Source organism: Orbicella franksi, chromosome 10 (genome assembly GCF_964199315.1).
Source record: "Orbicella franksi chromosome 10, jaOrbFran1.1, whole genome shotgun sequence".
Taxonomy (NCBI): Eukaryota; Metazoa; Cnidaria; class Anthozoa; order Scleractinia; family Merulinidae; genus Orbicella; species Orbicella franksi.
The window spans coordinates 16,052,082-16,068,638 of NC_138154.1; the positions used below are offsets into that span (position 1 = coordinate 16,052,082).

General features: G+C 40.0%; 2 protein-coding genes across 2 annotated transcripts; one reads left to right on the plus strand and one right to left on the minus strand.

The window, feature by feature from the left end:
- The first annotated feature begins 8,437 nt into the window (after positions 1 to 8,437).
- Positions 8,438 to 12,522, plus strand: LOC145501674 (prostasin-like). The gene is made up of 6 exons (XM_081481095.1): positions 8,438 to 8,961; positions 9,344 to 9,482; positions 9,837 to 9,950; positions 10,101 to 10,242; positions 10,468 to 10,595; positions 11,275 to 12,522. The coding sequence occupies exons 1-6, from the start codon at positions 8,824 to 8,826 to the stop codon at positions 12,054 to 12,056; spliced, it is 1,443 nt and encodes a 480-aa protein (XP_081337221.1). The 5' UTR covers positions 8,438 to 8,823; the 3' UTR covers positions 12,057 to 12,522.
- Positions 12,523 to 13,163: 641 nt separating this feature from the next.
- On the minus strand, positions 13,164 to 16,555 carry LOC145500402 (MIT domain-containing protein 1-like). Its single transcript, XM_081479923.1, has 2 exons — positions 16,066 to 16,555; positions 13,164 to 14,736 (listed from the first exon to the last, which is right to left on the minus strand). The coding sequence occupies exons 1-2, from the start codon at positions 16,499 to 16,501 to the stop codon at positions 14,462 to 14,464; spliced, it is 711 nt and encodes a 236-aa protein (XP_081336049.1). The 5' UTR covers positions 16,502 to 16,555; the 3' UTR covers positions 13,164 to 14,461.
- Between the last annotated feature and the right edge of the window lie 2 nt (positions 16,556 to 16,557).

Here is a 16,557-nt window from a genome sequence, read left to right on the forward strand (position 1 = left end):
TTACGCGCACAACGATGCCGTTGCCTCGCTAGCCGCACACTCACCCCCTCGGGGTACTCTTTGTAACGAGGTACAGATTTCAAGCAGTTAAGTTTCTGTGAAAGCGTGCTTGGGGTTACAGTGCCAAACTAAAAGTTTCAGTTACCAAAGGGAATACCTTGTTGGTAATCCTGTGAGCCTGCAATCTCTTTTCCAGTGGCTGAAAGATTAGAAGAAGAGTGTACTGAATATATTATCTTGAACAGCAGAAACATTCAAACGGGAGCGTTGAAAGCCCCAGTATTTATTAACTCGATTCTAATCACTGAGAGCGGCTTTCAATTGAGTGTCGTAACACCAAAACCAAAGTAATCACTCCAGCCAATCACAAAAGACAGACAATCCATTGAACCAATGAAAACTCGATGGCATTACATGTAGCTGAGGCGAAGCGCGGGAAAAGTGTGAGTTACGATTGGTTTTGATTTTTACTTCTGATTGGATGAAACAGTGGCGAGAATTTTTTTAAGCCAATCGTCTAGCGTAGTGATGCAAAACCAATTACTTTTCGACACTCAGTTGAAAACCGCTCTATTAACACATCAAGTTGGTGTGGACGTCCACCGAGTCCGCTTTACCAAAACATTAACTCAATAATTTATTATTTAAAGGTGAAAGAGGCGATTAAAGTACGTGTACCATGCGAGAGCAACAACAGTTTTTGTCTGTTTTAATTTATGACGGCTGTGGGGAAGGTATAGAAACAATGGAGGACTGGGCATATGTGGAAACGAAGAATTCAGAATCTAAAATGTTTGATGAAAGATGTATTTCTCTCCTGTATTGAAAGTCCTTTAGGGAGCTTTTCTATTAGCAATATCAAAAACGATATCTGACTCTGCAAGATCATATATTTGAACTGCGGAGAAAGATATGAAGACATAGATGATCGTTGCAGTTATACACACAACTTAAGCAGCTGTGAAAGTTTAGCCTGAAAAAAAATCAGGCCTGGACGGGATTCGAATCCATGACCTCTGCAATACCGGTTCAGTGCTCTACCAACTGAGCTATCAAACCAACTGGGAGCTGGTCACATTGTGAGTTCGTAATATAAGCGTAGTTGGTGAAGAATGCAAATGAATATATGAAAGATCATATGAACTGCGAAGAAAAATATAAAGACATAGATGATCATTGCAGTTATATACACAACTTCAGTAGCTGTGAATGCTTTTTTCAGGCTTTAATTTCACAGCTGCTTAAGTCGTGTATATAACTGCGATAGTCTTCATATCTGACTCTCAAAGAAAGACGTTTATTTTAACAAAGTCGTCAGTACCGTTCAAGGCCAGCAGCTTCGTTTTTTCTGCCCTAACTACTCTCTTTTCATAGTCTGAAATGTCAGACTGTTCTCCTCAGGGTGAAAACCTTGAGGTCCCGTCCACATTACCGCATAGAAATTTGAAAATGCAACTTTATTCTACGGTTAGGCCTACCGTCCACAATAATCCGTCACAAAGACGGAGCTTTTGGAAAACGCTCTTCAAACTGGAGGAATTTGAAAACACCGGCTTTTCGTTTTCAAGTGGACGGAAAACATTTTGAAAACTGAACTTTTCGATAACATTGGCGCTACGATAATCATACGATTTTCCAGACCGAGTTTTCCCCAAATACAAATCCCAAATGACCGATGACATTTTCTCTTGTCGATGATTATTGCGTTTTTTAATTCCTCCGGCGTAGTGTGGAAGGAAAACATTTGATGCGTTTTCAGAGTGAAACCTCCGTTTTCAAATTCCTCCGGCGCACTGTGGACGGGTCCAGAGAACTAAAATAAGCGCGCAGGTTCGTTTTGTGCTTACTACCCATAGAATTAGTTGATTTTATTGATTTAGTTTTGCCTACATTCTTGAAACCTACTCAACTTGATAACTGACCTCAAGTTCTTCATTTTGATTAAGTGTTAGTTTTCTATTATGACCTCTTTCGTTAAATAAACGATTGCTCTGAGAGCAGCCATAAGCTGAAAAGATCAGATCGTAAATTAAGTTCTGTTTTGCCCTTATGCGTTGGTTATATATTCGGTTGATTGTATTAGTTTTCTCTTAGTTTTGGTCCGTTAAACGAATTAACACTTGCAAATAGAATTTTTCCGCGGTTTGGAAATTAGCGGAAAAATATTCTCTTGTCGGTATGAACTCTCTAGGGGTTTTGAACAGGGTATTTAGGAGTGGTTTTATGCTAATTCGTCCTCTTGGTGCTCTTTTCTGGAGGTGACTCGCTTTTATTTTATTTTTATTTTTACTCTCTTTTTCTTATGATTTATTCGTTTATTTATTTATTTATCATTTATTTCTATCAGGGCCAAAAATTTAGGGTTCGTTCTTTTGAGCTCTAGATTCTAGGGCCTATTTGTGCACGAGATGTATGGGACCTCATGTGCCCGGTAGGTAGGGCCTTTCTTGCTCCCTAGGAATATGGGATTACCTGTGCCTGAACTTTAGGTTTTTTACCCCCGAAAAGTATGAGACGTTCTGGGCTTATATTGTTAGGGAGATTGCTTGCCCATGAGTATGAGTGGGACCATCTGTGCCCGAAGAATGGGGCCTTTTTTGCGCCCTAAAAATTCAGGAACTTCTGTATCTAAAATGTTAGGGCCGGTGTGCCTACATGAAGTATGGGACCATCTGTGCCCAAATGTTAGGGGCCTTTGTTTGCCCTTGAGAATGAATGGGACCATCTGTGCCCCCCTTTTGTTTTTTGCGCCCTGGGAATTAAGGTCTTTCTGTATCCAAAAAGTTGGGCTGTGTGCCACCATGAAGTATGGGACGATCTGTGCCCGATATATAGAAGCTCTTTTGTGGCGAAAGTGCGTAGCTATTTGTGTAGCCGAGACGTATTTTTTGGGCTCTTTCTCGAGCCCGTTTATGTCTTTTTTGTATTGCTATTACCTTTTTGTTCACGTCATGTTTTTCTTTGTTATTTTGCTAATTTGCTTGTCAGTTTTATTTTGATTTTAGATGTGTTTCAATCAGAGATGTGGACCGAATTCTTTGCCGCTATCCCCGACCATCTCCAGCCCTTGGTTAGTCGAGTCCAGGAAACCGTGCTCGCTTCCAGAGCCGATGGCACTATTCGCACTTTCGTGGCTGGTTTTAGACGTTGGAAGTTTTGGGCGTCGTCTAATTGTATTCGCCACATGCCCGCCAACCCCTTTCAAGTTTCAGTTTACCTGCAGTGCCTAATCCTGGAAGCTAATTCTCCTTCTCCAGTTCTTAATGTTGTTTACAGTATCGACTGGGCCCAACAGCTGGCCGGTTTGCCCAAGGTCTCTCTACTCTGCCATGGTTAGCGCGTCTCAAAGGATTATGGGGAAGGCTAAATCGAAGAAAGAACCCATCACTCCCGAGATGCTGAGGGCGCTTGCATCCTCCAAGATTTCAGATAAGTCTCCTTCCTTATCGGATTTGAGAACAGTAGCTTTATGTCTCATAGGATATGCTGCGTTTTTTCGTTTCAGTGAGCTATGCTCTATTCGAGCTTGTGATATAAAGTTTTTTTTCTACTTATGTGTCCATATTTTTAGAGTCGTCCAAGACAGACCAATACCGTGATGGGGCGTGGACAACAATAGCGCGATCAGACCTGGAAACCTGTCCCGTAAAGGCTTTAGAGCAATACATTGCTGCCGCTGAAATTGATCTTAGTGAGGATTTACCGTTATTCAGAGCCCTCTTGTCTCCTCGATGTACATCTAAAGTTCGACGTCAAGGCTTAAGCTACAGCAGAGCCAGGGAGATCGTTAAGGACGCTTTCAAAGACATTACTGACGTTTCCTGCATAAGTCTTCACAGTCTCAGGGCCGGAGGAGCCACAGCTGCCGCCAATGCAGGCATCGCTGATAGACTTTTTAAGAGACACGGTCGTTGGCAGAGTGAAAATGCCAAAGATGGTTATGTTAAAGACAATGTTCAGTCCCTACTTTCAGTCTCGAAATCATTAGGAATCTAATTTAATAAGACCGAGCCCAGCAGGTCGGAGGGTTTCTATCCATAGGGCTGGATTTTTTCCTCTGCATTACCGCAGCGAGCGCGGCGAGGTTTTTTCATCCTATGGATGCTCGTTGGTACCCTCTTAGTTTTTCGCCTCCAGTGAGCACACGATAGCAAATAAAGTTGTGTTTTTATGATCTGTTTTGGCGTTATTGCTGTTGCGCACGGCTGGAATATGTGGAGAGTATTTAGACGAGAGTTAAAATGAATCTTGGTTGATAAGTGATCTTCCTTGGTTCATTTTGATCCATGTCAAGTAGATTTTAATTTTCTTTTATGACTTTTAATTAAGTGACCGAGGGCGGACAATTTCTTATATTGAAGGGCTATTGTCAGTGGCTGAGCAATTTCTAGTAATAATTTATCCTTGAAGTGTTTAGCAATATACATTGGGCCGCGTCCACGCTAAGCCGGAGGAATTTGAAAACGGAGGTTTCACTCTGAGGAAAACGCATCAAATGTTTTCCGTCCACACTACGCAGCAATCGCCGGTCATCTTGGATTTGTGATTCAGCAAAACTCGATCATGGAATTCATCTGATTATCGTGTCGAAAAATTCCGTTTTTAAAATTTTTCCATCCGCATGAAAACGAAAAGCCGGCGTTTTCAAATTCCTCCGGTTTGAAGAACGTTTACGAAAACTGGCTCCATTTTCGTGCCCGATTACCGTAGACGGTAGGCGTAACCGTAGGAAAAAAGCTGCGTTTTCAAATTTCTCCAGCATAGTGTGGACCCGCTGACGCAGCGACCTAAGGAGAAGCACATTGAACTCTTTATTGAGCAGGGGTATCAGCTGACAAATCACTAGAGCCTCTTTCGTAAGGGAATATTCTTAGCCTGCCTAGCAAACGCTGCTGCATTTTGGTAGGCAGAGAAACTGGGGGGAGGGCCGAAGAAGAAGGGTTACGGTTTCACGCGGCCATAATGTGGACAACACAAGTTCGTACGGCCATTTGCTACATAGACTAACTACTTCAAAATAGGCACCCAAAAGAAAAATAGTTATCATCACTATGACAAAAAAGATAAAGTTCGTTATGATGAGGTTAACGAGCTACTGTTCTTTATCACAATATCATAAAATATTGGCCTGATATTAATTTCCACTGGATGCAGCGCCTTGGACGTTTACAACATAAAAACGAATTCTTAAACCTGAGGAAATTACTCATACAGTTAAAATTTTGGCAAAAAAGAAGTTGACATTGCAGGGATATATTTAAGCCTATAATTCAACTTTGGTGCCAGTATGTATAAAACGTAATGAAATTTTAACATTAACTGTGTTCCAATATATCGCTTCTAGAATAAGCTAACCCAACCGGAAAACTGGCCATCTAAATGCTCAATCAATACTCATTTCTTGCGGTTGGTTTAGCAGCTGCTAATTTTACATGTTTCATGACACTAATTTGATTGATCTTCGATAATTTAATATTTGAAAAAGCAGAACAGCATGTCCAATTTAATGTTAAAGCAATTGTCTTGGTGCATGTTAAGTGTTTCCGGACTCTCCAAGTCCTCCTAATCTTTAGTTAAGGACCTTCATATTGTCTAAAACACCGGCAGAGCTACCGTAAATGCGAAGCCTGTACTCTAAGCTACAACTATGGAAGCTATTTTTTGGATCATGCTGTTACTTGTTGTGGCTTCTAAAGTTGAACTTGTTGGTTCTCAAGGATTAAAAAACCGTAAAGGTAGGTTGTTTTTTAATTCTTTGTTCGCTCTGGATATTTATTTTAAAATTGCGGTCTGCTCAAGATCAGTCATTTTAACGCAGCGGTGTTAAAACTTTTAACGTCTTGTTGACGCAAAGATTTGAGAAACCACTTTTAACGACAAAAGGAGCTTCAGTCGTCGGAAACAAAAAAGATGCAATATAGTCAAGTCAGGGTCAGAAAGTTTTAATCCCGAAATGTTCGTGTTACATTGAAAAAATTCACGTTAACTTAATCCTATCGATGATCTTTAAATTAAACTATTCCCACTCGTTTTGAAGAGCTAAGAATGTTTCGTTCACGAAAAGGTTTTTAAAAGTGAAGTGCTAGAATATCAAAAGATTCTTATCAGGGATTAAGAGAACGATACCCGGTTCCCTTTAGAAGAGTTTGCTGTATTTGAACCAAAGCGAATGATACGCGGCAACGATTTTCACTGTGCGTGAGATAACAACATGGCATTTTCATGTAATATTTAGAAATTTACAAAACACAAGGAAGATCTTATGGAAGATGCAAAGTTACAAAATTTTCTATTATGCTTCCACTTTAGAAAACTCATTAGGGTTTTAATAAGCCACTTAAAATCGAGTTGTGTGAACGTTAAGTATATATGATCACTGTACATGTAAACCTGAATAGACTATCTGTTGAGCGGAACTGCCCGCAAAGGGAAATATCAGTTGCACCTTGTTAAAATATTGTTGCTTCGAATAATTTTCACACTATATTATCAGTCACTGATTTGGAACAATTCGCGCTAAAACTGCGCTATATATTTTCTCTATTCAAATAATGTACTAAAATATCTAAGTAAACTTATTTCAATAAAAGCGATTAATAAAAACATATTCGCCAAGTTGAGCCACACTTGGTCTGAGAAACAAATGTCGTTTCTACTAAAATCGAAGGAATCCGATAATGTTACAACACCTTATTATCTAATTTACGCTCTATTATCTGTCAAGTGGTCGCTTAAGGGAGGTTAAAAATAAATGAAAATTTCAAACGTTTAGTTCTAAAAGTGGTCATGGTCGCTAACGAGAGGTGGTCGCTTACAAGAGGTTCCAAATATGGTGATTTGACTCGGAAACCTTTAGTATTTTGGAAAACTGGTCTCTGATCATGCATGAGGAGAGGTGGTCGCTTGCGAAATGGTCGCAACCGGAGGTTCGACTGTATCTTTAAATAGCAAAGTGTAACTGAGATTGCATTGACGCAGTAGCTGATTCGGTAAAATTACTGAGAAACCCTTTTCTTGTCCCGTGTAAGTATTAATTGCTTGTCAGGTTGAACGTAAAAAGATTGTTATTCCAAGCTTCAATTTATTTCTCGATTTTCGTCGTAAACAATTCATGCGGTATGTTGTGGAACTTGTAATTTTACTTGAAATAGGCTAACTTTACTCCATTTCTACAGTCTGTTCTCAACCGCTAGGAATGGAGAGCCACCGAATCCCGGACACAGCAATAACAGCTTCTTCTGAGCGAATCTATTATCTCCGAGCATCGCAGGGCAGACTGCACATGCGCTCTTTCTTTCCTTGGTTACCAGCAGGCTGGTCAGCGGCTGTCTCTAACAGAAAGCAGTGGCTTGAGATCAACCTGGCTGTGAAAACAAGAGTGACAGGAATCGCCACACAAGGACTGAGCAGCAGGTGGTCACCTGACCAATGGGTTACTAGTTACCAGGTTTCTTATAAAGATGAAGTTAGCAACCAGCGGACGTTTTATGGGCAACGAGGGCAGGTGAAGGTATTTGACAGATGTGAATAAACAAACGAGTTTTCCTCGGAGGTTGAATAAATCGGTTCTGATGAAGGAGCTGAATTTCTAAATGTCTTTTGTTAAATCTAACCCTTACATAGATCCTAAGCGTTAAAATAAGCCGTGATGAGGACGTCTGTAATATTCAACTTTAACCCTGAACACATCCATGCTCGTCTTTAACATCAACTGTACGAGTGCTTCAACTATTGCGTACGGCATTGTTAAGGAACATGACATGACTCCACGTGATTGGATTGGACTCCCACGTGATGTGTGATTGTGACACGCCCGTCTTGAACACTCAAGCCAGTTCTCATCCTGATTTGCAATGATATTTAGGGAGTCTTAATTCCTAGCTGATAGTAATCTCCAGAATTTCAAAGTAACCAGAAGTTTATTTGCCGGTATGAACACTTCCAAGAAACAACACTGATTCTCCGTCTCATTAAAGAACTAACCCTTGACCCTGGTCAATTACTTCCAAAAGTGTGACGCTGATCCTTAGAATAAATTTCAATGCTGGTTATATTAACGCATTTAGGTATTTCTTGGCAACACGAATGCGGACACTGTCGTTATGAACCAGGTTGACCCCGCTTTTGTAGCTGTTCATGTCAGACTTCATCCTCAAACGTGGCACCGTTGGATCTCTATGAGAGTGGAGCTGTTTGGCTGCCCAGGTAAACCTTGTCATAATTTGACTGGCAACAGTTTGCAGCACTTTTCCAACAGCTATACTTTGACGGATCATTCCTACGACTCTTTATTAAGTGATAGTAAATAATAGAAAATAGTAAATCTTATTTATAGTGGTCGTGCACTTAGCTATACAAGCACTAAGCTTAGCTAGTTTATAGACATGCCACTGAAACAAAGGTAACAAATATTTCAAATAAACGTTCACATGTGAAGGGGGTTCAGAGCCATCTTAAATTATCCAAAATAAAAAACGTCGCAAACTATCGAAGATTTTTTGCGAGTGTATCTGAGCAACGTTCCTCGCTATATCTAATAGAAACACTTCCTTTCTCTCAATTACGGGACATTCCTTTTCCTTGACATAAAACTGTCTCTCTTTCGAAGCTAACTCTTCCCCAGTCTCCTCGTGTTTTCTGGCTGTTGGTCTGGAAGACAAACGGATACCTGACTTGGCTTTCTCAGCGTCATCGACTCTAACTCGAGCACACTCTCCATCACGTGCTCGACTCCACATTCAAGTAAGAAACCAGCAGGCGGCAGGCTGGACTCCAAGACTAGACGACCGCACACCATGGTTACAAGTAGTCCTGGGAACGAAGATGATAATAGCTGGAATTGGGACCCAGGGCGGACGCTACTTCTGGTGGTCTATGGGTGGCTGGGTTCTTAAGTTCAAAGTGTCCTTTAAGATCAGCGGTGAAGGGTGGCAAATTTATGGAAAGAATACTTTAGAGGAGGTACGTAAAGTACAGCTAGGGTTAATTTTATCGTAAAAACTCGATAAATTAGAACTGTCCAGCTGCGAGGGATTTGTCGCGTTGGCTTATCCGAATTAACAAAGAGATCCCATGTCGCCATGCGTCTGTTCAGTAATAGATCTCAGATGACGTCAAAATGTTGTAAGAACATCAGTGACATACTCGGCTACTGCCTCGTGCGCCACATTTTTGTTCTTACGACATTTTGACGTCACCTGAGATCTATCACTGAACAGACGCACGACAACATGGAATCTACTTGTTTTAGAATATGCAACGTCTTCGAGATAAAAATGGAACATTTCAAATATACAGTTTTTCTTTTTCAATAACAGTTATTAACTTACTTTTGATAATACAGGAGCTGGTTGGTAACAGTGATGTCAACTCGCTCGTGATCAACAAATTTTCTCAACCGTTCGTAGCTCGCTTTGTTCGCATCTATCCCATCTCACAGACAACATTTGGGTATTTAAGACTGGAATTTTACGGCTGCACAGGTAAGCCAAATGGTGTTTTAATATCAACTAAGCGCTAAGTAAGTAAGTTGTATCAGGCAAAATGCCGTTTAATACTGCAACAATTCCACTACAGCTAAAACGGCAGCAATAACGAAAATATCACACCGCGCTTTTTAAAAGTCAACCCAAAACTACGTTAATTTTGAGACTAGTCTCTTCAACATGACAATATTTTGACAACTTTATATCTCATTGATGAAGTCGGAAGAATCAAAGTTTCAATGGACGAAGATCCCTGTCTGTATATAGGTATGCCACTGCAAATCCCTTTTTTTTTCTTTTCTCAAACGTTAATAATTTTGCTATGTTTTTATTTACTTTTATTACAAGCAGATAAAGATGACTGTTCTAGTTCCCCATGTAAAAACAATGCCACGTGCACAGATCACGTGAACAGTTATAGCTGTATCTGCGTAACCGGATTTACTGGAAAGACTTGTGAAACAGGTTTGACAAATAATTATTTCAACATCTGAGTACCAGATCAGACTATGTGTATCTTTTGCAATGGGACGTTCATGTCTGTAAGATTGCATTTGCACCACATTGCGCTTTGGATAGTACATTAACGAAACTTCATTACAAATTTTTCATTAGAAATCGACGAATGTTCAAGTTCACCTTGTCAAAACAGCGGATCATGCCGCGACCACTTGAATGGATACAGCTGTTTATGCCGCACAGGTTTTACGGGGAGGAACTGTGAATCAGGTTTGTTCGAGCTATCCTCCGCAAGTCAGCAATGATCTTGCATAGTAATTATAAACGACTCTTTTATTCGACCACGACGTCGAAATTTCAGCGAGTCGAGAATCAAAATATTAGAATCGACAGTTTGGTGAAAAAACAAACGTGACTGATAGGGTGAGAGTACCTTAAGAAACAGTCGAATCTTTCAAAATTTTGGAAAATCTGACCACTGGCCCCATCCTTTTACAATGTAACAAAATTAATTACTGATTGTTTATCATGTGGCAGATATCGATGAATGTTCCAGTTCTCCTTGTCAGAACAGTGGATCATGTGTTTATCGCGTGAATGGCTTTAGTTGCGCGTGCTCCTCGGGATTCACTGGGATGACCTGTGAAACAGGTTAGCAAAACTAGTTGCTCCCTAGCTAGGACCCTCGCCACTGACTCGATAACACCGCACGTTACTCAAAGTTCCTTCGTAAGAAGGAACTTTGAGTAACATTTAGAATCAGTTTGTATTATTCTTTAACTTTTTTAATGCTTTCAGCTCGAGATCCGCATAGTTTTTGGGCGTGATTAGTTTTAAATAACCCTCTTTTCTCATTTGCATTCAAACGTGGATGCGAGCAATTTCAGGTAGAAACTACAAAATTGCCGAAAATTACCTCATACATTTTGGATTATATTGTAAAGCAAATGAGAAAAGTTAACCGTGAAAAGGGCAACAGCCAACATCCTTTCGCTTGGTAGTAAGTATCAACTAAATGAGAACAGTAAAGGGAAAAAAAACCACCAGAAAATAAGTTTCTCGGTAATTGGGGTAGTCAAACTGCTGCACTTCTTCGGAGGATTATGAAGATACTAAAAGTCGTTACAATGTACAGTGCATGTCAGTGGATAAAAATGCGACGTGTTTACAACTTGACATAAAATGTTAAATTGTTAATCATATGATGCAAATCAAATGCTGCGGAGTACGTGAGTATGGGATACGCTTGCAGTTTTGATATCCTATCGGTTCCGAAAAAAAGTATCTTAACATACCTAGCTTATTACATACTTATTTATGACAATTGCAGCATTAAAACCACCCTGTAGGTGTGGTCGACGCACCACAAGACGCATAGTGGGAGGTCAGCGGGCACTACCAGGGGAATGGCCTTGGCAAGCCGGTCTTATGGTCAAGAACACAACTCAGATATACTGCGGCGGAGCGTTGATAAACAAGGAGTGGATAGTAACGGGAGCGCATTGCGTGACATATCGAAATGCTTCAACTTTGTTGGTGGTGCTTGGAGAATACGACGTCACAAGAAACGAAGGGATTGAAATTTTCCGGGAAGTTGATACTTTCTACATGCATCCCAATTACCATTTGCTGACGGCCGACTTCGACCTCGCCCTCGTTCGTTTCAAACCTGCTTTAAACCGGTTCAGCAGGTTCATATCTCCTGTTTGCTTGCCAACTGCTAATGTCAGCTTCCAAGCAGGAACCAACTGCACCGTGACTGGTTTTGGCCGGCTCGCTGAGGCTGGTAGCGTAGCAACAATGCTGCAACAGGCGGTTGTGCCAATCGTACCACGTGACACTTGTCAAGCTGCATACTCGGATTACAACATAACTCCTAGAATGATGTGCGCTGGTTACGTCACAGGGGGCATTGACGCCTGTCAGGGGGATAGTGGGGGACCTATGGTTTGTCGCAAAGATCAAAGACATTGGTACTTGGCTGGGGTTATCAGCTGGGGTTTGGGATGTGCTCGGCCGAACTCGTATGGGATTTATGCCAATGTAACACTGCTGGCATCATGGGTTCGATCAACGTTGATCAATTCTACCATTTGCACTCCTGGATTGTGACATAGGCTCATATACTGTCCTGCCTATAACTGTGCTGACCAAGTCTTAGGAAAAATCACTCTACTGTTACCACTTGACAAAGAGTTGATCAATTTTTGACAACGCTTTGATAACTTTCTGTCGGCTTTTGTTTGAATAGTCAATTTTAATTCAAGAACTACAAACAGCAGAGCTGTCAAACTACGCATTCATGTTCTGGAAATAGTCTTTTCACGGTTAACTTTTTTCATTGCCTTACAATGTAATCCAAAGTGAGTACAAGGAAATTTCGGGAAAATGTGAAAAGTATGCTGTGAAAGGAGCTTTTGACATCATCACCTTTCACAGTTCATGAAATTGATTTCTTGGTTAAATGGAGCCATCAGTAAATTTTATGAACAGATGTCAAAAGCTGATCACTAAAGCTAATCATGGAAGGCAATAATTGGCTTTCATAATTAGATTTTATGATCAACTTTTGGAAACTACTTCAAAGTTCATTCAACTTGTTGCATTTAAAAAAATACTCATTGGTCAGGAGTTAGTTTAGTTTAGTCAGGAGCCTATAACTAAGAGAGTCTATACGTACATGCAGTGAAGTGTGTGAGACATTATACCCAAATGGAACTATATTTAGAACAGATTGGCTAAGAGTATTTTGCACCTCACCTTTTGTAACAAACAGTTACAACACTTAAAAGCACAAACTACAAATCTTTCTTGATCTTGCTGCATCTTTCAATAACATGAACTCTGTTCAATCTACAGTTTTGTGTTTTGCTGCTGTCAGTCATCTTAGCAGCCCTTTTAAGAAATAGAAGTCTACTTCAACTGGTTCAACAGATCACATCTGTGGGTTGTGATTGGTAGATTTTGATCCCTTTTGTTTCTTTCATTTTTTCCAAGTTCATTGGTTGTTGTCTTAATTGCAAGTGACAGAAGCCAAAAATGCAATTGTTAGTTAGGTTTTGAACTTCAGAGTTCCTGTGTTATTAAAAGATACAGTACTATCAGTTTAAGTGTGAGTGATTCTTCTGGTGAAAGTTTTGAATCCAGTAAAGAGAGATCAAACTGATTATTTTGCACGTAGTTAGATTGACAAGACAGTTGTTAAAAGAGAGCTCTGCCAAAAACAAATCTAAATAATGATACTATACTAATAAAAACTCGTCTTGCCTGACAATGAAAAATGTTCCACAATGAATAAAATATAATCATAAGTCTTCTCATTCTCTAAACATACATGTACACAGAGTTTGTTACTGTTCAAGACATTTGATACAATTTAACATGTTATTTTAACTAGTACATGTAATTCTCACTTGTTCAGCACAATAAAATTTGCCTAAATATGTAAATGAATATATGTTGTAGGTCAGAATGAAACTCCTTTGTCTCTTAACCCTAATTATTCATGGATCATGAATAATTAGGGTTAGAAGACAACAGAAATTGAGAATCAAACCAGGTTAAAATCATTTAAACTCAATTTCATTTTGACCTACAACATATACATGTAAGACACATCATATATTTAAACAGATAGAGAAAATTCAATGACATGAGAGATCATTTCAAATGTGTATACAACTTAGCAGGTGGAAAAATAAAACCTAGAAACCATTAAGCCTTAAACCCACGACTTTTGTGATATGGGTACCTTGCTATACCAACTGAGATGTCAAGCCAACTGGGAATTGGCCAGTCATGTTGTGAGTTTGAAATACGTCCTTACAGGATGAAAAATGCAACTGAATAATATATAATGAAATCGTACACTTTGACTCCAGGAGAAACATTAAAACACATTAAAAGTAGTAAGATAAAATGTATTCTCAAGTTACCAGGCATTTGCAGATTGGTATACATCATGTGGAAGATGTCCCAAATTAAAGTAACCAATAGGCAAGTGAAAAAATAATGTACTACTAAAATGCTAACTACTCTGCAGTATTTGGGTTTAAAATATGAATTAGAAACCATACCTAGCACCAAACAACACAGGGATAAGAAAACCTACCTAACCGAAAAACGTGCCATTTTTGGCAAATCTTTATTGAAGTACTTATCAAGTTACTAAAATTCGTCCAGTTGAAGAATAGTGTGCTCCTGAGAGTTGTCCCATCATTATGGTACACACTGCTAAGCAAGTTTGGAATGACAACTGCAGATACAACCAGATCTCAGAGAGCTGGTACATGTTCTGCCCACTAGACCCTGCGATTGCTGAATAATGGAGAAATTACTGACTCCGTCCAAGCAGACTAGATACTACTTGACAAACCCATCATAACACATTGTCCATGGAGTACCCCTAGGGATGCCACCAGTCCCTTATAGAGACCCTTACATCACCCCAGTAAGTCCTAATGCTGCCTTGCTAGTGCAGGCTGATGCAACCCTTGTCGAAGTTATGGTCGTTTCTTTTATCCCTTCTTTAGATAAATGTCAATCACCGTCTCGTGACATTCTCGCAGGTTAAAGTCACAAAATCCAATACAGAATTTTCCTGGAGGAGCCTTGAAGTAATCAAGTCCTCTACCAATTTTGATGATCCAACCATTGTTGAACCTTATTTCACGGTCATGAAGTGTTGCCGAGAACCCAATTTCGAGGTTTATGTTGTGTTTCTTTAAACTGTTTTTGAGTCCTTGAAGTCTCTTGGCCTGATTGCTTTGGCTTTCTGGATCTTCATCTTGAGCTACAAAAATAAAGTGGATGAAATTAGCGACAACTGATTGTTCCTAAACAGCTTTTTTCTGCATAATTTATGGGTCATCATGGTTCTCGCAACCAATTTTTGCACGACCAGCAAACAAGAAAGTCTTTGCTCATACTTTCTAACAGGCTGGTAAGCCACCCTTCATTTAGACAAATCCTTCTGTTAGACAAAATTGAATGACCTTTTTTGGCTTCAACGAAACTGATCAGCTATGCAACTCTCCCCATCTCCAAAATTTCTGCCATCCACACACTGACTACTGCAAGATTCCGATAAAATCTGGTCAGTGTAAAACGCAGACTGCAGACTGCAGACCAGGGGTAAAATGCAGACTGAGGGTAAAATGCAGACTGCAGACTGCAGACTGGGGGTAAAGTGCAGACTGAGGGTAAAATAAAATATTAATAATAAAAAACGAGTCATAAGGATAAAATAATATTATTTGTAAAATGCCACATCAGGACTCTCAAAACACACAAAGGCCTCACTCAGAAATTGAATTTTGTACACGTCGAGTTATGGCATCTCTTCTATCAAAATGGTCATACTGACGATTATTTGAGAATGCCGAAATGTTATAAATTCTCGTGTTTGGATAGCCGACTGTCACCTTTCAGCGAATACCAATTCACAAACCTCTTGATATATTAAGTCATAAACAGATATTGAATGTCTTCCACAAACTAGGCTCAATGCCTACAAGTTTAGCTTGCCCTGTTTTTGCGTTGTCGTGTTTTGCTTGCCTTGTGTTCCGAACAATTCCAAGGCCATTTGAAGCAACTAAGGCCCGCGGCGTTTTGACCATTATTAAACATTTGTCGATGAAAACAGGATGAAGGAATTGCGCTGCAAGAGTTGGTTGGTCCCAGACCTAATCACGTAAACAAAATTCAAAATGGCCGAGATGTAAACAAAGGTAAAATGCAATAGAATTACGATTAGTTCGGGCCCTTGTGGGAACTTGGTTCAACAAAATGGGGGGTTCAAGAAGTCGAGGTTGATAATATAATGTTTGACTAAGACTAGGAAATGTCTTTTGGTTTGAGTTTTCGGGATTTTGGAAAAAGAAAATTACAGGTAAGCGTCTTTATTTGATCCGGATTTGATCATTGTGTTTTTTATTATTAATATTTTATTTTACCCTCAGTCTGCATTTTACCCCTGGTCTGCAGTCTGCAGTCTGCATTTTACCTGCAGTCTGCATTTTACCCCCGGTCTGCAGTCTGCAGTTTGCGTTTTACACTGACCGGATAAAATCAGAATAATATTTTTTAGAATAAAATCACCCCCTATTTATCCTTTACTTACTGGTTAGAAGTTTGATCTCTCGAACTGTTCCCTTGCTAACAAGAAGCTCGCAAAATCGAAGAAAGTTATAAATTTGATGAACGTTTCGAATGTAGGGGTCTTCCACAACAACTTCCTTTACATTTCCTTCTAAGTACTTCTCGAACACGCGCCGATAGCTATATCCGATCGATCCTTCCTTTATATTGACTTTCTCGTGGAAAGTTCCCGCCTCCTTCTGTTCCCTGACCAATGTCTTTAGCTTTTCTGCGCGCTCAATGTAAGACTCCATCTTTGCTCGGTAGTGCACCCTTGTCGCGTCATCTTTTGTGTCCTTTAATACATTCATTAGCAAAGCGAGGCCTTCCTGATAGCAAACTAAGGCTTCAGAGTAGCTTTGTGACTGATCAAGCTCGACAGCGCGCGTTAAAACGCTAACTGCAGCGTCCAAACTCATTCTTGCACCTTTGCAGACTTTAGCGACGAGGTTGTCCCCAGCGCTTCCGGGGTGCA